The sequence below is a fragment of the Schistocerca nitens genome, chromosome 12, assembly GCF_023898315.1.
Source record: "Schistocerca nitens isolate TAMUIC-IGC-003100 chromosome 12, iqSchNite1.1, whole genome shotgun sequence".
In the NCBI taxonomy this organism is placed as follows: Eukaryota; Metazoa; Arthropoda; class Insecta; order Orthoptera; family Acrididae; genus Schistocerca; species Schistocerca nitens.
The window spans coordinates 174,119,778-174,139,029 of record NC_064625.1 but is presented as its reverse complement, the minus strand read 5'-3'; the positions used below and the strand labels follow the sequence as shown (position 1 = coordinate 174,139,029).

Sequence of the window (19,252 nt, the reverse complement as noted above, 5' to 3'; positions counted from 1 at the left end):
CCCCACCCCCTCCCACCCCCTGTCTGCTACCGCTATCGCCTACACAATCACGCCGCTCCTCCCCCACTTCTTTTGCACGTTAGCTCTTGAGAACGAGCACAGGCAGAGAGAGCACCCAGCATAACGCAAGAGCCGTTCTGTCCCGCCGCAAGAGAAACTTATTTTTAAAACTCCGCTCCGTAATCGAGCTTGGCTTGAGAGCAGAGTACCCACTCTGATTTCTCAGCAGTAGTTTTTGAATTTATTAGTTCAGTTTGCGATGGTCCGCTTCGCTGCTCACTTCGTTGATGATTAAGAAAATGGCTCAGATGGCTCTAACGTCTATGGGACTTAACATCTGAGGTCATCAGTCCTCTAGACTTAGAACTGCTTCAACCTAATTAACCTAAGGACATCACACAATCCATACCCGAGGCGGGATTCGAACCTGCGACCGTAGCAGCAGCGTCGTTCCAGACTGAAGCGCCTAGAACGGCTCGGCCACAGCGGCCTGCAGTTGATAATTACTCCTTTTCTTGTCGGTGATGGATTGTTTCATCATTACTATTATTTGGTGGTCGGTTGGATGAAATTCTCTAAGCACAATGGACTGAAATGCCATTACTAATTTATTATGTCATTTGGTGAAAGGTTTTATTGAGCTGTTGTTGTTGTGGTTGTGCTCTTCAGTCCGAACACTGGTTTAATGCAGCTCTCCACGCTGCTCCACTCTTTGCTATCCTCTTCATTACAGAATAACTTCTGCGACCTATCGTCTTACTGTATCCATATACAGCTCTCTCTCTCTGCAACTTCTACCCCTCACATTGTCTCCAATACTAAATTTATGGGTCTTTGCTGGCCCAGCATGCGTCCTGTCAACTGATCCTATCTTTTAGTTTGTTCTACCACAAGTTTCTTTACTCCCCAATTCTGTTTACTACCTCCTTATTACGTACGTGATTTGTCCATCTAATCCTCAGCATGCTTCTGAAGTGCCATATTTCAATAACGTCTATTCTCTTCTGCCCTGCACTGCTAATGGTCCATGTTTCACTTCCATATATGCCTACACTCCAGACAAATACCTTCGGAAAAGACTTCACAGTACTTAAATTTATATTCCACATTTAACAGATTTTGCTTATTGAGAAATCCTTTTCTTTCCATTGTCAATCTCTACTTCAACCATCATCAGTTATTTTACTGCCTAAATTTCAACACTCGTCTACTGCATTTTGTCATCTAGTTCCCTCGGCGTCACCTGATTTAATTCGACTGCATTCCATAGCCTTACTTCCATTTGGTTAAAAGACTCCATAATAGGTAAATTTAAATTCCACGTTAACAGATTTCACTTATTCAGAAATGCTTTTCTTGTCATTGTCAGTCTATATTTTATTTCATCACCATCTCCGCCACCACCAGTTACCTTACTGCCCAAGTTCCGAGCGAGGTGGCGCAGTGGTTAGCACACTGGACTCGCATTCAGGAGTACGACGGTTCAAACCCGTCTCCGGCCATCCTGATTGAGGTTTTCGTGATTTCCCCAAATCGTTTCAAGCAAATGCCGGGATGGTTCCTTTCAAAGGGCACTGCCGGTTTCCTTACCCATCCTTCCCTAATCCGAGCTTGTGCTCGGTCTCTGATGATCCCCCCCCCCCCCCCCTCCAACACTCATCTTCCACTTTTAATGTCTCAGTTCCTAATCTAATTCCCTCGGAATCTCCTGATTCAATTCGACTACTTTCCATTAACCTCGTTTTGCTTTTGTTGATGTTCATCTTACATCCTCCGTGGGCGACACTGCCCGTTTCAGTCAACTCCTCTTCCAAATTCTTTCTCTTCTATGACGGAATTACAATGCCATCGGGAAACCTCTAATTTTTATATTTCTTCTTCCTCAAAATTAATTTCTAATCCAAATTTTTCTGTGGTTCACTTTACTGCTTCCACAATGTACATGATGAATAATGTCGGGGATAGGCAACAACCCTGTCTCAGTGCTTCCCTTTCGACTTTTATATCTGCCGTCTATTTTCTATAGAAGTTGGAAATAACCTTTCGCCCCCTGCATTTTAGTCCTGCTGCCTTCAGAATTTCAGAGAATATATTGCAGTCTGTATTGTCAAAAACTTTCGCGAAGTTCAAAAATGCTGCAATTGCAGGTTTGCCTTTCTTCAAGCCTTCTTCTAAGATACGAAGTAGGATCAGTATTGCCTCGCGTGTCCGTAGATATCTCCGAAGCCAGTAACGAATTGATGCCACGCGATTCGCATAAAAGTTCAACTTTCGCAAGTGCCTAGATCTGGGACGACATTCCCTACCTGCGAGCTATTGTTCAATATTCCTCCGACACGCGACCGCAAAATTCAGTACACTACTTTCCATCGAATACTCCCTCGGAGCGAATGTCCTCGATCGACCCGAACTGAAGACTCTACATTAACGACTGTAGCGGTGGCCTGAATTAAAAAACAAGCCACAGTAAAACTCATTCTTGAGCCTAGAGGTGCTTACATGCACGTTGTCGGACCTTAAGAAATTGTTCTCGTATCAGTCGAGATGCAATAACGATGAAGTCGTAAGGTATTACGCGCACACGTCAGAAGTTCAGCACATCTGTCGGAAAACTCCATGAAGGTATCAGTAAATGGATATACAAAGAAAATGTATTGCTGTAGTTGGACTCCACGTATTCAGTTATTTCATTTGCTTTAATGTGAAAAATTGAAGCAAATAATCAATCACAGTAATATAAAAAAACAACTGATGATGCACAAAGTAGACAATATTTACAATACCAATGAGATCATTTCTTGAAATGTGGTGCCACAGAGGAAAGCTGCAGGATATGCGAGTGAAATCGATGACTAATGAGGAATAGTGAATCGAAACGAGGACAAAAGAGTCTTATGAGAGAACTGGTCTGAAAAGATAAGAGTTTTAAACATGGCTGTTTCCCACCAATCGTTCAAACGTTTCAAACGTAGGAGCCATACACACAACCGATTACAAATAACTGTTTGGTACAGTGACATAGGTTTCGACACCTCCAAGGATTTCTTCATCAGAATTGAAATCCTATAAATAATACATACAAAATTAAGTACTACAAAAGGACATTAATCAAGATGAGAATTGTGATAACGTACAAAGGTTAGTTAGTTAACAGTACATTGCGAGAAGTTTGGAGCAGATATGCTCAAGTCAAACCTAAAATAAAGCACGTCCCAGCCTTTGGCACGTGTGCGTAGCTAGGAGCAACATCAGACTGATCGGCCCAGTGGCTTACATTGTTGCTACGAGAACAATACAAGCAGCGGACAGTGACGTGTGCCCGTTTGAAAATTATAACAGAAATAACTGAAAGAACGACAGTTAATTATAAAAATTAAAATACAAACGAAAAGAGCCTCACGTATTTCTGAAAATACATAGTAGTCAAGCAGATGAAGCATAACTAAGAGTCATCTATTAGGCTTTACAGACATTACTATTACGTAAAGGACAGAGTAATTTTTTAAAAAAATTTACCGCAACTGCACTTTCCAAAAAATATCTGCATGAAGGCAACTTCAGTAGTACACATATATGAGATTCGAAGAAAATGATGTTTAGAAACCTGTCGCAGCAAAATAGAGTAAAAAATAGGGAATTCAAAATAGAGAAGTTTGTTACGTAATTTTAAATGTTCATTGAGGATAAGGCCATTTTTCTGAAAAAGATAATGTAATAATAATATAAAATAGTAAAATAAAAAATAAAAAATATAATAAAAAATAATGTAACAATGTAGCATGATACAGTACACTGTACCAGTACAGTAGAGTACCACAGGATATATGACAGTACAGAATACAAAAGAATACAATATGTAATAGAATATAATACAGTAGGGGAGAGTGGTGTGCGAGGAGGATAGTGCACCTACAAACACATCATGTTTCCCAGTCGTTATTTCACTCTGGTTACCGAGTTTAGAATAACATGAAGATCTTTCGCTGGAGACTGCCGTAAGCAGTTACCGTCATTTTGCGCGGCTTTTGTTGTGTGTATACAGCGTTTGTAAGTATTACGAGTTTTCATATTTATGTGCCGTATGATGTATTAAAGGTAGTTGGAGGATATCGTTTATTTTTCAGTTTCGGAATTTTATGGTGAGTGAAATACTCGATTTTTTTAAAAAAGCTAGTTACATAGGACGTGTGAACAATTAACCTATATTTCGTTAATCGTGCACCATCCTGTACGCTGAAACGGAATACGGTCATCTACCTAGGAATGTATTACATTTGGAAATGAAATGAGTTTCTTTAATGACCCAACAACTTTTCCTGTCTTGAAAATGGAAATCTGATTAGTTTCCAATAACTTTTACTGATTTTCAGTGTATAATAGAGAGACATTCTGACACACAGACTATTAAATGCGATACTGAGAAGATTTTCTCGACTCCAATACTTCTAAACTTGAATATGAAGTTCGGATATTACTGCATACCATTTACTTTTGCAGTTGTATATGCAAACTGAAATAATTCACAGCTCTCAAATGCACTTTATGATAAACTTCAGCTATGTGGCAATAAGTATTTATAGTTATGTCAAAAACATTTCAAAAACTTATCACCCAAAGGAAAATTAGAAAGAAGTTGTACTTCGAGGCTAAAGTGGAATAGTAGGGAAATACGTAATAAGATAGGAAAAATGCAGCTACCACGGAAAATTGGAAAACATATTTAATGTACAGAAAATTAAACTTGTAAATTAATTATTTATTACTGATTGAAAAAATAATTTGATTCAATAACGAATCTGTTAAGTTTATTAACTTCAAAACAAAGTTTTGAAACAGGTATTTGTTTATGTAGTAGAAGTCATTCGTTTTACGTTCATCTGCTTGCAGAAGTGGGCCAACGGCCTTGCCGCAGCAGTAACACCGGTTCCTGCAGATCACCGAAGTTAAGCGCTGTCGGGCTGGGCTAGCACATGGATGGGTGACCATCCAGTCTGCCGAGCGCTGTTGGCAAGCGGGATGCACTCAGCCCTTGTGAGGCAAACTGAGGAGCTACTTGATTGAGAATTAGCGGCTCCGGTCTCGGTAACTGACATACGGCCGGGAGAGCGGTGTGCTGACCACATGCCCCTCCACATCCGCATACAGTGACACCTATGGGCAGAGGATGACACGGCGGTCGGTCGGTACCTTTTGGCCTTCCAAGGCCTGTTCGAACGGAGTTTAGTTTTAACTTGCAGAAGACAGAGATGTAATGTTAATCTCAGCCCCAGTACAGTCAAGGTGGGTTTGTGGAATAACAAGCATTCCGTACACCGCATATTGCACATCACGACATAAAAACAGAACGAACTGTACCGATAGCCAAAAACTGAGCAGTACGCAATGGTCTACTACTTTTACTAAATAAACTGCGTAGTTTTAGTCGTCACCATAAGTTTACAACAACTATTGCGTCTTTTTGAACGCTTCCGTTCAAAAATTTTGTCACACTACGAAAACAGTTTTTCTGCGTCGTGACTCACACGATGTCTCGAGAGGAACTGCACTCGCTGCAGAGAATCATGGAAACATTTTAAAATAGATGATGCATGTCTTGCTTTGGAGCACCATTCGATTTATGAGAATTCGCGGTATTCCTTATTGCCCGACTATCCAATAATACCCGATATTCATCTACATGAGCATGTACATCGGGAGAGCTTTTCACAGACGGGAAAACCTAATTTTTCTGATGAAATTTTTGTAATTTCAGAAAAAAACTGCAGCAGACGTATCATTTCGAAATGACATAAGAAAGTACGTTAAATTTCTGTTACAGGTCTATGTCTCGACTCAGTGTTACGAACTTGATTATTACCTGCTGTAGTCTGACTGCTTTAAAAATTAGGCATCGGACCTTAATAAGTAGCCAGTTAAAAAGCGCTAAGTTACTCCTAAGATAAATGCGTCGGTAACTAATGTTCTGACAGTGAGCCTATGACGCGTGTCCTACCTGTTCTCCCACATTGCTTCATCTAACTCACTCCCTTACAAAATTTCTAATTATAATGAAGAGGCTGCGACATGTGAACACTTTATTCCGACACAGTTAGTTTATTTCGCTTTAAATTCCAGTGTCACGTCCATGCTTGTTCTGATCGCGCTCACACTACCATTACACTCACTCGTGTGTCGCGAGCTTATATAAGTTTACCATTGCCGGTTTGTTTACTGTAAGATCTCCTTTTAATTATGTAGCTCCTCCCCCGATATGAAATTAATCCTGAACTTCACAATCATTATTGTGACCACGATCACTTCTCTCATACGACTCCAACTTGCTCTACACGCATGATAGCTCTGACTCACCCATTCACGCCAAGCAATCTCAAGGCGCCAACCTTTCCATTACAGAACTACGGAGCATCCTCGTTAGCCATGCCGCTGCGCTGTAGCAAAGAAGCGTAAGGGTAGATTCGACCCGTCAAGTACGGGATGGATACACTACTGGCCATTAAAATTGCTACACCACGAAGATGATGTGCTACACACGCGAAATTTAACCGACAGGAAGAAGATGCTCTGATATGGAAATCATTAGCTTTTCAGAGCATTCACACAAGGTTAGCGCCGGGGGCGACACATACAACGTGCTGACATGAGGAAAGTTCCAACCGATTTCTCATACACAAACAGCAGTTGACCGACGTTGCCTGGTGAAACGTTGTTGTGATGCCTCGTGTAAGGAGGAGAAATGGGTACCATCACGTTTCCGACTTTGGCAAAGGTCGGATTGTAGCCTATCGCGATTGCGGTTTATCGTATCGCGACATTGCTCCTCGCGTTGGTCGAGATCCAATGACTGTTAGCAGAATATGGAATCGGTGGGTCCAGGAGGGTAATACGGAACGCCGTGCTGGATCCCAACGGCCTCGTATCACTAGCAGTCGAGATGACAGCCATCTTATCTGCACGGCTGTAACGGTTCGTGCAGCCATGTCTCGATCCCTGAGTCAACAGATGGGGATCCCTGAGTCAACAGATGGGGACGTTTGCAAGACAACAACCATCTGCACGAACAGTTCGACGACGTTTGCAGCAGCATGGACTATCAGCTCGGAGACGGTGGCTGCGGTTACCTTTAACACTGCATGACAGATAGGAACGCCAGCGATGGTGTACTCGACGACGAACCTGGGTGCACGAATGGCAAAACGTCATTTTTCGGGTGAATCCAGTTTCTGTTTACAGCATCGTGATGGTCGCGTCCGTGTTTGGCGACATCGCGGTGAACGCAAATTGGAAGCGTGTATTCGTCATCGCCATACTGGCGTATCACCCGGCGTGATGGTATGGGGTGCCATTGGTCACCTCTTGTTCGCATTGACGGCACTTTGAACAGTGAACGTTACATTTCATATGTGTTACGACCCGTGGCTCTACGCTTCATTCGATCCCTGCGAAACCCTACATTTCAGCAGGATAATGCACGACCGCATGTTGGAGGTCCTGTACGGGCTTTTCTGGATACAGAAAATGTTCGACTGCTGCCCTGGCCAGCACATTCTCCAGATCTCTCACCAACTGAAAACGTGTGGTTAATGGTGGCCGAGCAACTGGCTCGTCACAATACGCCAGTCACTACTCTTGATGAACTGTGGTATCGTGTTGAAGCTGCATGGGCAGCTGTACCTCTACACGCCATCCAAGCTGTGTTTGACTCAATGCCCAGGCGTATCAAGGCCGTTATTATGGCCAAAGGTGGTTGTTCTGGGTACTGATTTCTCAGGGTCTATGCACCCAAATTGCGTGAAAATGTAATAACATGTTAGTTCTAGTATAATATATTTGTCAAATGAATACCCGTTCATAATCTGCATTTCTTCTTGGTGTAGCAATTTTAATGGTCAGTAGTGTTTTTGCATCTTTACAAGGATTGGTGGAAGGCCGACACGTCCTCTCCACTATAACATAGTCTACATGTACATGAATACTCTGCAATTCAAAGTAAGTTCGTGGCAGAGGGTTCATCGAATCACATTCAAGATATTTCTCTCCAGTTCCACACTCTAACAGCGGGCGAGAGAAACGAGCACTTAAATCTTCCAATCTTCCTGTGCTAACTCTGATTTCTGTTGTTTTACCATGATGATCATCTCTCGCTACGAATGTGGGAGCCAACAGAATACCAGGTGTAGAAGTTTGGAACCGGAATTTCCCTGTAGACGGTGCTAGCCGTCAGTGTAGAGCTCGTGAGACGGCGTCTGCAGCGCCAAGTGCTTCCTGTTGCGGCTGGCGACGAATGTCAACACACCGTAACCCAAGTTCCATACATCGGTATCTGTTTAAAACGCGTGAACATGTCGAGTTTAAGTTCTAGGGGACTGATAACCATAGCTGTTAAGTCCCATAGTGCTCAGAGCCATTTGAACCATTTTGAACCTTGTCGAGTTTTGTGTATACGAACTAAGATTTGCGCACAGCTTAGGTTTTCTGTTTTCATTTGAAGAAAACTGATGCAGAATCGCATCGGATACTTGTCGAACCTTTCGAACATACTCTTGTCAAAGCCGGCCGGAATGGCCGAGCGGTTCTAGGCGCTACAGTCTGGAACCGCGCGACCGCTACGGTCGCAGCTTCGAATCCTGCCTCGGGCATGGATGTGTGTGATGTCCTTAGGTTAGTTAGGTTTAAGTAGTTCTAAGTTCTAGGGGACTGATGACCCGAGAAGTTAAGTCCCACAGTGCTCAGAGCCATTTGAACTCCTGTCAAAACACAGTGTTTCTAGTGGTTCAAAAAATTCAGAAGTGATGATTTTGACGTGAGAAACGACAAGCGCGGGAAACTAATGAAGAAGTTAGAAGACAACGAATTGTAAGCTATATTGGAAGAAGATGATACTCAAATTAAAAAAGAACTCGCAGAACACTTGAATGTGTGCCGGCCGAAGTGGCCGTGCGGTTAAAGGCGCTGCAGTCTGGAACCGCAAGACCGCTACGGTCGCAGGTTCGAATCCTGCCTCGGGCATGGATGTTTGTGATGTCCTTAGGTTAGTTAGGTTTAACTAGTTCTAAGTTCTAGGGGACTAATGACCTCAGCAGTTGAGTCCCATAGTGCTCAGAGCCATTTGAACTTGAATGTGTCGTAGAAAATCGTTTCTCTTCGGCTGAAAGTTATGGGAAACATGCAGAAAGAGGGGAAAATAGATTCGGCATGAACTGAATGAGAAAAGTGCAAATTTGTGGTAAGGTCTTATGGGATCAAATTCTGAGGTCATCGTCCCTACGCTTACGAACTACTTAATCTAACTTAAACTAACTTGTGCTAAAGACTACATACACACACATGCCCGAGGGAGGCGACTTAGACCACGAACTGAATGAAAGACAGCAAGCAAATCGAAAGACCGCTTGTAAAATGTTGCTCGCCAGATCTCTACATCGAATAGTGACAGATGATAAAAAATGTATATATTTTGAGAATCGTAAGCGTCGAAAATCATGGGTGAATCCAGGCAAACTGTCGACATCCATTGCAAGACCAAACCGCTTTGGGAAGAAGACAGTGCTCTGTGTTCGGTGGGATCAGAAGCGTGTCAACTGTTATGGGCTCCTAAAACCTGGTGAAACCGTTAACACTGATCGCTACCAACAGCAAGTGATCGATTTAAATCGAGCATTACGTGAAAAGCGAAGGAATATGGAAAAAGGCAACACAAAGTCATATAGCTCCATGATGACTTCCCCCATCACGCACAGCGAAATGGGTCAGGGAAACGATGGAGGCGTTCAGTCGGGAAATACCAGGGCATGCGGCTTATTCTCCAGACCTTGGCTCCTTCCGATTATCATCTGTTTGCATCACTGGGACACGCTCTCGCTGAACAACGCTTCAATTCGTATGAAAATATACCAAAAATAGCTCGCTGACTGGTTCGCGTCAAAAGAAGAACTGTTTTTTTGGCATGGTATTCATAGCCTGCCGGACAGATGGGAGAAATGTATAAATAGCAGTGGAGATTATTTTTAATAAAATATTTACCAGTTTCAAACAACAGACGTGTGATTATTGCAACCAAATTCCGAATTTATACTTCTAAAACAGGTGTATTGACGTTCGTAGGAGAAACTTGGTGATTGAAATTTCACGAGAAGATTTTGCCGCATACTAAAAACGCCTATGCTTTAATGACTGCCACCCTAATTCACGCATCATGCCCGTTGCACTCTCTCCCCGTATCACGATAAAAAACGAACTGCCCTTCTTTGAACTTTTTCGATGTCGTCCGTCAGTCCCATCTGATGCCGGTCCCACACCGCACAGCAAAACTCCGGAAGTGGGTGGACAACAGTGCTGTAAGGAGTCTATTGGAGATGTTGCGTTTTAAGTAATCTAACAACAATTCACAGACTTTGATTTGCTTTATATTATCTATGTGATCACTCCAATTTATCTTATTCGTAATTGTAATCCCTAAGTATGTAGTGGCGTTTACAGCCTTTGGATTTGTGTTATTTATCGTTTGGATTTGTGTTATTTATCGTGTAACCGAAATTTAGCGGATATCTTTTAGTACTCATGTGGATAACTTCACACTTTTTACTGTCTAGAATTAACTGACACTTTTGCACCACACAAATATATTGCCTAAATCATTTTGCAGTTGGTTTTGATCATCTGATGACTTTACAAGACGGTAAATGGCTCCAACATGTGAAAACAATCTAAGAGGGTCACTTAGATTGTCTCCAATGTCGTTAACGGTCAGGAACAGCAGAGGGCCTATAGCACTTCCTTGGGGAACGCCAGATATTACTTCTGTTTTAGTTTCTCTCAGTAACTACCAACTGTGACCTACCTGACAGCTACTCACAAATCCAGTCGCACAATTGAGACGATACTCCATAGGCAGGCAATTTGATTAGAAGTTGCTTGTGAGGAATGGTGTCGAAAACTCCCTGCAAATCTACAAATACGGAATGAATTTGACAACCCCTGTCGATAGCACTCATTACTTCGTGAGAATAGAGAGCAACTTGTATTCTATAACAATGGTTTTTCCTGAATATGTGCTGACTGTTAGTCAATAGGTCGTGTCCTTCGAGATAATTCATAATATTCGAAAAAAGAGTATGTTTCAAAACCCTACTGCAAATCGACATATTACCGAGCGAGGTGGCGAAGTCGTTAGCACACTGGACTCGCATTCGGGGGGACGACGGTTCAGTCCCGCGCCCGGCCATCCTGATTTAGGTTTTCCGTGATTTTCCTAAATGGCTCCAGGCAAATGCTGGGATGGTTCCTTTGTAAGGGCACGGCCGACTTCCTTCCCCATCCTTCCCTAATCCGATGAGACCGATGACCTCGCTGTTTGGTCTCTTCCCCCAAACAACCCAACCCAAATCGACGTTAGCGATATGGGTCTGTAATTCAGCGGATTTCTCTTGTTTCCTCTCTTGGACATTGGTGTAACTTGTGCGGCTCTCCAGTATTTAGGTACAGCTCTTTGATTGTTAGATATGGAGCTGTTATATCAGCATACTCTGAAAAGAACTTGCTTGTATACAGTCTGGACTGGAAGCCTTACCTTTGTTAAGTGATTTGAACTGCTTCACTACACCTACTTGTAAGTTACTCATGTCGGCAGTTGTTCCAGATTCGAGTTCTGGAGTGTTTATTTCGTGCTCTTTGTTGAACGAGTTTCGGAAAACCGTGTTTAGTAACTCTGCTTGAGGTCTGTGTTTTTAAAAAACGGTAGAGCCCCTCCACGACCATACTAGAATCACGGCCAACACATCGCAGGATGTGAGTAGTGCAATGTTTGCGTACGTTCGGTTCTGATTAACCATCAATTCAAGAAGAATATAATAATTCCAATCGCAAAGAAAGCCGGCGTTGACAGGTGTGAAAATTACCGAATTATCAGTTTAGTAAATCTCAGCTGCAAAATACTTACACGAATTGTTTACAGACGAATGAAAAAACTGGTAGAAGCCAACCTCGGGGAAGATCAGTTTGGATTCCGTAGAAATGTTGGAACACGTGAGGCAATACTGACCTTACGACTTATCTTAGAAGCTAGATTAAGGAAAGGCGAACCTACGTTTCTAGCATTTGCAGATTTAGAGAAAGTTTTTGACAATGTTGACTCGAATACTCTCTTTCAAATTCTGAAGGTGGCAGGGGTCAAATACAGGGAGCGAAAGGCTATTTACAATTTGTACAGAAACCAGATGGCAGTTATAAGAGTCGAGGGACATCAAAGGGAAGCAGTGGTTGGGAATGGAGTGAGACAGGGTTGTAGCCTATCCCCGATGTTATTCAATCTGTATAATGAGCAAGCAGTAAAGGAAACAAAAGAAAAATTTAGAGTAGGAAATAAAATTCATGGAGAAGAAATAAAAACTTTGACGTTCGCCGATGACATTGCAATTCTGTCAGAGACTGCAAAGGACCTGAAAGAGCAGTTGAGCTGAATGCACAGTGTCTTGCAAGAAGGATATAACATGAACATCAACAAAAAGAAAAAGAGGATAATGGAACGTAGTCGAATTAAATTACGTCATGGTGAGGGAATTAGATTAGGAAACGGGATACTGACAGTAGTAGATGAGTTTTGGTATTTGGGAGCAAAATAACTCAAGTTGGAAGAAGTAGAGAGGGCCGGCCGGGGTGGCCGTGTGGTTCTAGGCGCTACAGTCTGGAATCGCGCGACCGCTACGGTCGCAGGTTCGAATCCTGCCTCGGTCATGGATATGAGTGATGTCCTTAGGTTAGTTAGGTTTAAGTAGTTCTAAGTTCTAGGGGACTGATGACCTCAGAAGTTCAGTCCCATAGTGCTCAGAGCTATTTGAACCATTTTTGAAGTAGAGAGGATATAAAATATATAAAATGTAGACTGGCAATGGCAAGGAAAGCATTTCTGAAGAAGAGAAATTTGTTAGCATCGAGTATAGATTTAAGTGTCTGAATGTCTTTTCTGAATGTATTGGTATGGAGTGTAGCCATGTATGCAAGTGAAACATGGACGATAACTGGTTTAGATAAGAAGAGAATAGAAGCTTTCGAAATGCAGTGTTACAGAAGAATGCTGAAGATTTGATGGGTAGATGATGCAACTAATGAGGAGGTACTGAATAGAATTGGGAGAGGAGGAATTTGTGGCACAAGATGACTAGAAGAAGGGACCAGTTGGTAGGACACGTTCTGAGGCGTCAAGGAATCACCAATTTAGTACTGGAGGGAAGCGTGGAGGGTAAAGATCGTAGAGGGAGACCAAGAGATGAATACACTAAGCTGATTCAGAAGGATGTAGGCTGCAGTAGGTACTGGGAGATGAAGAAGCTTACGCACGATTGAGTAGCGTGGAGAGCTGCATCAGACCAGTCCCTGGATTGAAGACTACAACAACAATAACAGCTACTATGTTTTTTTTTATTGTTTGATCTTATCTTGCACATTTCGATACTTTTCATGCGTTTTGAAGCATTATGCATGCATATTTAAAGTTTTTATCATGCATACAATCCGTTCTCTAGACATAACCATTGTCATCGCGCATTGAAGTTTCATGTCACTGTCAGTTCTTTCTAGAATTTATGTGACAAAGTGACAGCTTCGGAACGGTATGAAACTTCACAAATGAATGCTCGTCATCCGAAACGGGTCGTCAACAAACTGTAAGATGCACACGAAGCTGTATACTACACGCTGTCGGTCCTTGCTAAGCCGCAGTGGGTACTGATTTGCCTGCCCTCTGTGTTGGCCGCGCGGGGTAGCCGCGCGGTCTCAGGCGCCTTGCCACGGTTCGCGCGGATGCCCCCGTCGAAGGTTCGAGTCCTGCCTCGGGCATGGGTGGGTGTGTTGTGCTTATCGTAAGTTAGTTTACGTCAGATTAAGTAGTGTATAAGCCTAGGGACCGGTGACATCGGCAGTTTACCGCAAATTCCCCAATTTCCAAATTTCCGTCTGTGTGTTGACAGGAGGCCGGGTGACGACTGGCCCACGTACTCGTCGGACAGCCCGACCTACTACGTCTTCAACGCGGACACGAAGGGCACGGGCCGCGGGCCCAGGTCCAACGCGTGCGCCTTCTGGAACGAGTTCCTGCCCAAGATACGCAACCACCCAGGTGAGTGGGAAACCCGCGTGCCGTACACCCGCTGGCTGTGGGCGCTGCCAGCCTCACACTACCCCAGACCGACACACGGGGCGGGGCACCTGTTGCTTCCAGTCGGGGCTACAAAATGGTGACGTCACTTGTCAAATACTTTGATACGGAAAACAAACACACTCTCCACTCAGTACCTTCCTCTCAATCAGCCACAGGGAAGAGTGTGTCCCGCGTTAGATTATCAGCGAACCGGTGGCTGTTTGCTGCGTGTCACTGCAATGTACCCACGTGTCGAACTGCTTTCTGTAAAAAAAATTTCTCACACCACGTCACTGATAGCGTCATAGCTGTCACTGTCGCAGGAGAGACTCGTTTATAAATTAAAGTTAAAGCAGTTACCACCCAAGGTCACAAAATTTGTCTTTTCACCAGGTTTCGACACTTCTATGAGTGCCTTCATATTCAACTCAGGATCCTGCTTTGCTTTAACTTTAAATGTTGGTGACACCCTCCATATGAAGACTATTGACAGTCTATGCGCCTTTCCTTCCACACAAGTCTCCATGTTTTCCATGTTACCACGAATGTACGCTTGCTTAGAAATAGTACATTTCCAGTGAATGTTTTCTGTGTGAGCACAGAGTCCTTCTAATATGTCATAGTTGTTGCATAATATGTTTGTATACCTTGTTAACAAACATTGTACGATCGGTGACTGCATAGCAGTAGTCTGTAATAGCTATGCATAATGGCATTTCGTATTCACTGACTCGCCTAGTTGCTTTCCACAGGGCGTGTGTACACGTTGAATTGTACTATAACCACTATTTGAACCCAGCTTGTTCTAAGGATAGCACTGAAGCTCTTTGTCCAGACTTAAGTAAACACTTTGTAGGTAACAGGGAGTAAACGATGCGGCGGTAAGTCTTCACACCTTGAATACTTCCCTTTGTGTCTCTAAGAGCTATCATTATTGTTCCAGGAACGGGAATGGCACCCTTTTGTATACGAACACTAAAGATTATAGCTAGATGTTTTTCTATTTCTTCACTACTAAGATTATTCATGACTCACTGCTGTGGTATTGCACATTTCTTTACAGCTTTTCTTATTTCTTTTGTGAGGAATTCTGCAACTTTACCTTTTTTTTGCATAAGGTGCATTTGCAGAAGGCACCGTTTGTGTGATTGGAAATGGTAAAAAATACCAACACAGCCTTTGCGACAATTTATTGTCGATCTTCATCTTTTAAACTGCAGCAGAATTTCGCTAACGGCATTAATTTAAATTTTCTTCTTATGATTACTCAGACGTCAGTTCAATAAAAGTTCCTTATTTTTCTGCTGATATTGTTGAAGGTCGTACATTAACAGTAAATGTGTTTCTAAAAATGGTTTAAATGGCTCTGAGCACTATGGGACTCAACTGCTGAGGTCATTAGTCCCCTAGAACTTAGAACTAGTTAAACCTAACGAACCTAAGGACATCACAAACATCCATGCCCGAGGCAGGATTCGAACCTGCGACCGTAGCGGTCTTGCGGTTCCAGACTGCAGCGCCTTTAACCGCACGGCCACTTCGGCCGGCAATGTGTTTCTAATCCATATTCATCTCGATGTTTAAGCTAATGTACATTTAGAGAATACTGTTTAAACATAATTCACATTAGGTTTTCTTAGATCTATTAATTTTTATTGATGGTCAAAATGTCTGTTTCTTTACAGTGTCTGTATCTTCATATTACATGAATGCATCTCTGTTGGAACAGGCAGTGTTCTGACGATTACTGCTGTGGTAAATATTACGAAATGGATTCACATTTTGCGAATCAGCAGCTGTTTGCGATGTATGAAAATTTGCGCCAGATCGGGAGTTGAACCCGGATTTCCCGCCTATCGCGACTACAGAGGTGTGAAAATTACACATTTTATAGTTTAAAAACATTTATTCACAAAATGAGAATACTTAGTACTTTGTGTGGATGCCTTTATTCTTAATGAGCAGCTCCACACGGAATTGTTTCTATGAGTCTTGAGCATGAATTTTTGACAACTTTATCATGATTCCATATTTGGAGCAGTTTCTTTATCAATTGCAACCTCGTTGTAATGTCGATCTACCTCAACTTCCACTTAATAATTGCCCACAAATTTTCTATAGGGTTCATGTCTGGACTATTCCAGGCCATGGTAAGGTTCCTACATTGTTTTTGTCTCAGAACTGGGAAACTGACTTAGTTTTACGGCAAGGTGCACCATAGTGCATAAACACAAAGTCACCGCCGGGAAACCATTCCTTCACCTGAGATAAAAGCCTCTTTTCCAGGAGTTTTCTATGCTGAATTTGATTCATAATGCCTTCCACAATGAAATGATGGCCAGTACCCTTTGCTGGCATAACACTCCATACCATAACAGACGTGGGATGTTTTACGGTTGCGTTATGCAAAACTCAGAAAACTGTTCTTCAACCGTTCTTCGGACATACTGGCTACTTTCTTGACGTTTGGGGAATATAGACTCGTTAGTTTAATCACAAAAAAATCCATGATGTCACATTTTACATGCTCATATGAACAGAAGAAAATAAGTCAATTTTTCAATGTCTTTTTTTATATTTTGCTGAAAACAAATAGTGACCCTTCAAAAGAAATATTCACATACGGATTCTCATTTGGTTTAAATAAAGTTTATTTACCTTGCTGCAATTCTCTCCAAACTGATTTCTAGTCTTATGAGCCCATCTAAGTGTCTTTGCACTCATTTCAGGACCGAGCGAGGTGGCGCAGTGGTTAGACACTGGACTCGCATTCGGGAGGACGACGGTTCAATCCCACGTCCGGCCATCCTGATTTAGGTTTTCCGTGATTTCCCTAAATCACTCCAGGCAAATGCCGGGATGGTTCCTCTGAAAGGGCACGGCCGACTTCCTTCCCTAATCCGATGAGACCGATGACCTAGCTGTCTGGTCTCCTTCCCCAAAACAAACCCAAACTCATTTCAGGGGTAAGTTTTGCGGGCTGTGGAGGTACAAACACCGACTCCGAAGTTCTCCAGAGCCTTCTTGAAACCTTGACTGGTAGCTCCGCTGTTGTTTTTCGCCATCTGGACCAGTTTGCGTTTACTTCTAGAGCATAGTTTTCTCTTGTGTCCACATTTCCCTCGACGTGCAGGACTGAAATTAAGGCCATCTTTCGCAGCCTAGCAAATGCGACTTAGAGATTTTTGTGAAATTTATAACCTGTTTGTTATTTCCCGCTGTGAATACCGTATTTGTTTTTCGAGTAACAGTTTTACTGTCTCAACTTTTCTTGGCGACAGATCATTCTTTCGACCCACATCAATAGATATCTGAGGAACAAAAGAATTATTGATAATAACGAAAATATTTCTATTTAATGGGTAAAATGCAAGTAGAGATCCTCATAAATTGTTGTTTTATGGTGCATTAAATATAAGACGCACCTTAAGTAAATCTCAGCTAAATTAAACAGTCTACAAAACAACGGCAACCATGCAATCTCTGCTTCAACAGTAACAGTTAATTGCTTAGAGAGTGCTGTGAACATTGTTGTTGGCACAGTACTGCCAATAGCAAAGGTAAATGTTGTCATATATATGCAATCGAGTGAAACTGCCAATATCACATGGCTGAATAATTCCAGAGTGAGAGAAACTAGAAAATACCAAACTTTTCGTTTTGAGTCTAATAATTTTCACACCTTTGTAGTTACCTTAACCACTTAGGCTATATGAACAAGCCTCCAGGACCGATCCAAACTTCCATATGTCACAGAGTCTGGGTAAGTGGGAAATACAGGCCCGATTCCCAGTGATGATTTTTCCTGTGTTCTAAACAGCTGGCGTCAATCCATACTCGGAAAATGCCAATCCATGTCATAGTATTTACTTTATTTAAGTTACTTTCTTGAATGTTACGAAAAATGGCACGTAGATTTCGTGGAACCCCACAGTGAAGTCCGGGAAACTCTGGGGCTCTGCAGGACAGTTTTGGGTGGTTTCGTATGATGTCCAGCTGACTTTCAAGCATGTTTACCTTTCTCCGCCAAACACTAACTGGCCGCTTTTCTTTTTTTCAGATCTGCAGCGAGGGTGCAGTGGGACACTGACTAACGTCTCTGGAGACGCCAGCGCCAGCGTCCCGCTGTGGCCACTTCTGGTACTACTGACACCTCTGTCCCTCGGAGCTGCAGGGCTCCCTGGCACGGTCTAAACATGGCCGCCGTCGACCGCCTTGGGCGCCGGTGTTGTCAAGCACCCTGCGAAATTAGAAAAGATTAGAATAACGACGACTATTTACCGTATATAAAGGAGGTGAAGGAAGTGTTGTGGAGGAGCGGGTACGTTTAACGTATGTCGCAATGTCAAAGGTAGGGTGAATATTTGGAGTAACATAGATCAAAGAGCTTCTCTTCAGACTAGTAGCTTAGCAGGAGTTGAGTTTGCTGTGTAAGCTGCAGTTCAATGAACACCGATCACTTTGACTGCAGTGGTCAGTCAGGTCTTGTACGTACCACTAGAGGAGGCGATTCAAAAACAAAAATGCCAAAAAAATCTCAAATCTATCGCAGTGGAGCTTTCTCATCGGGTTGTCCACTTTCGATTCGCACTGGAGATACCCATTTTCATGTAATGGGCATGATACTATTGTACTCCTTTTCTAAGGAGGTAGCTATGTTTACATTATACATGGATGGGTTAAGCAAGGAATAACAACACGAATTATTACGTAGTCCACAGACGAACTATAGGTCACTGTTCAAACTATTAGTTTTTACAACGAAATTTGTAAGCAACTTGTGGACTATAACAAACTACTTTGTAGGATTTAGTAATGTGTTACATCCCATATATAAAAATAATTATTGCACATAGTCTTTATAAGAATTTCTACAGAAAAACTGTATCACCATTACAAGAGTATGATAAATGACATATCAATACATTATTTACTGTTTAAACAATCAGCTGAAATTAAGCTCTGGATATTTTCCAGTTGATAATTGTACTGTACATATCATGATAACTTCGAATGAATTCAGACAAATCTTCAAACATATCACTAATGTGTAAGAAATTTCTTAATATAAGTAATGAATCAAGTTTTTACAAAGAAATAACTAAAATCGAATGTAACATT

General features: G+C 42.3%; 1 protein-coding gene across 1 annotated transcript in view; it reads left to right on the top strand.

The window, feature by feature from the left end:
* Nucleotides 1-18,871, top strand: part of LOC126214988 (acetylcholinesterase-like) — a 762,016-nt gene extending 743,145 nt beyond the window's left edge. The window contains exons 9-10 of the mRNA XM_049941619.1: nucleotides 13,962-14,110; nucleotides 18,192-18,871. Coding sequence (XP_049797576.1) covers nucleotides 13,962-14,110; nucleotides 18,192-18,325 — 283 coding nt within the window. The 3' untranslated portion in view covers nucleotides 18,326-18,871. The remainder of the gene's footprint in view (nucleotides 1-13,961; nucleotides 14,111-18,191) is intronic.
* Nucleotides 18,872-19,252: the final 381 nt, after the last annotated feature.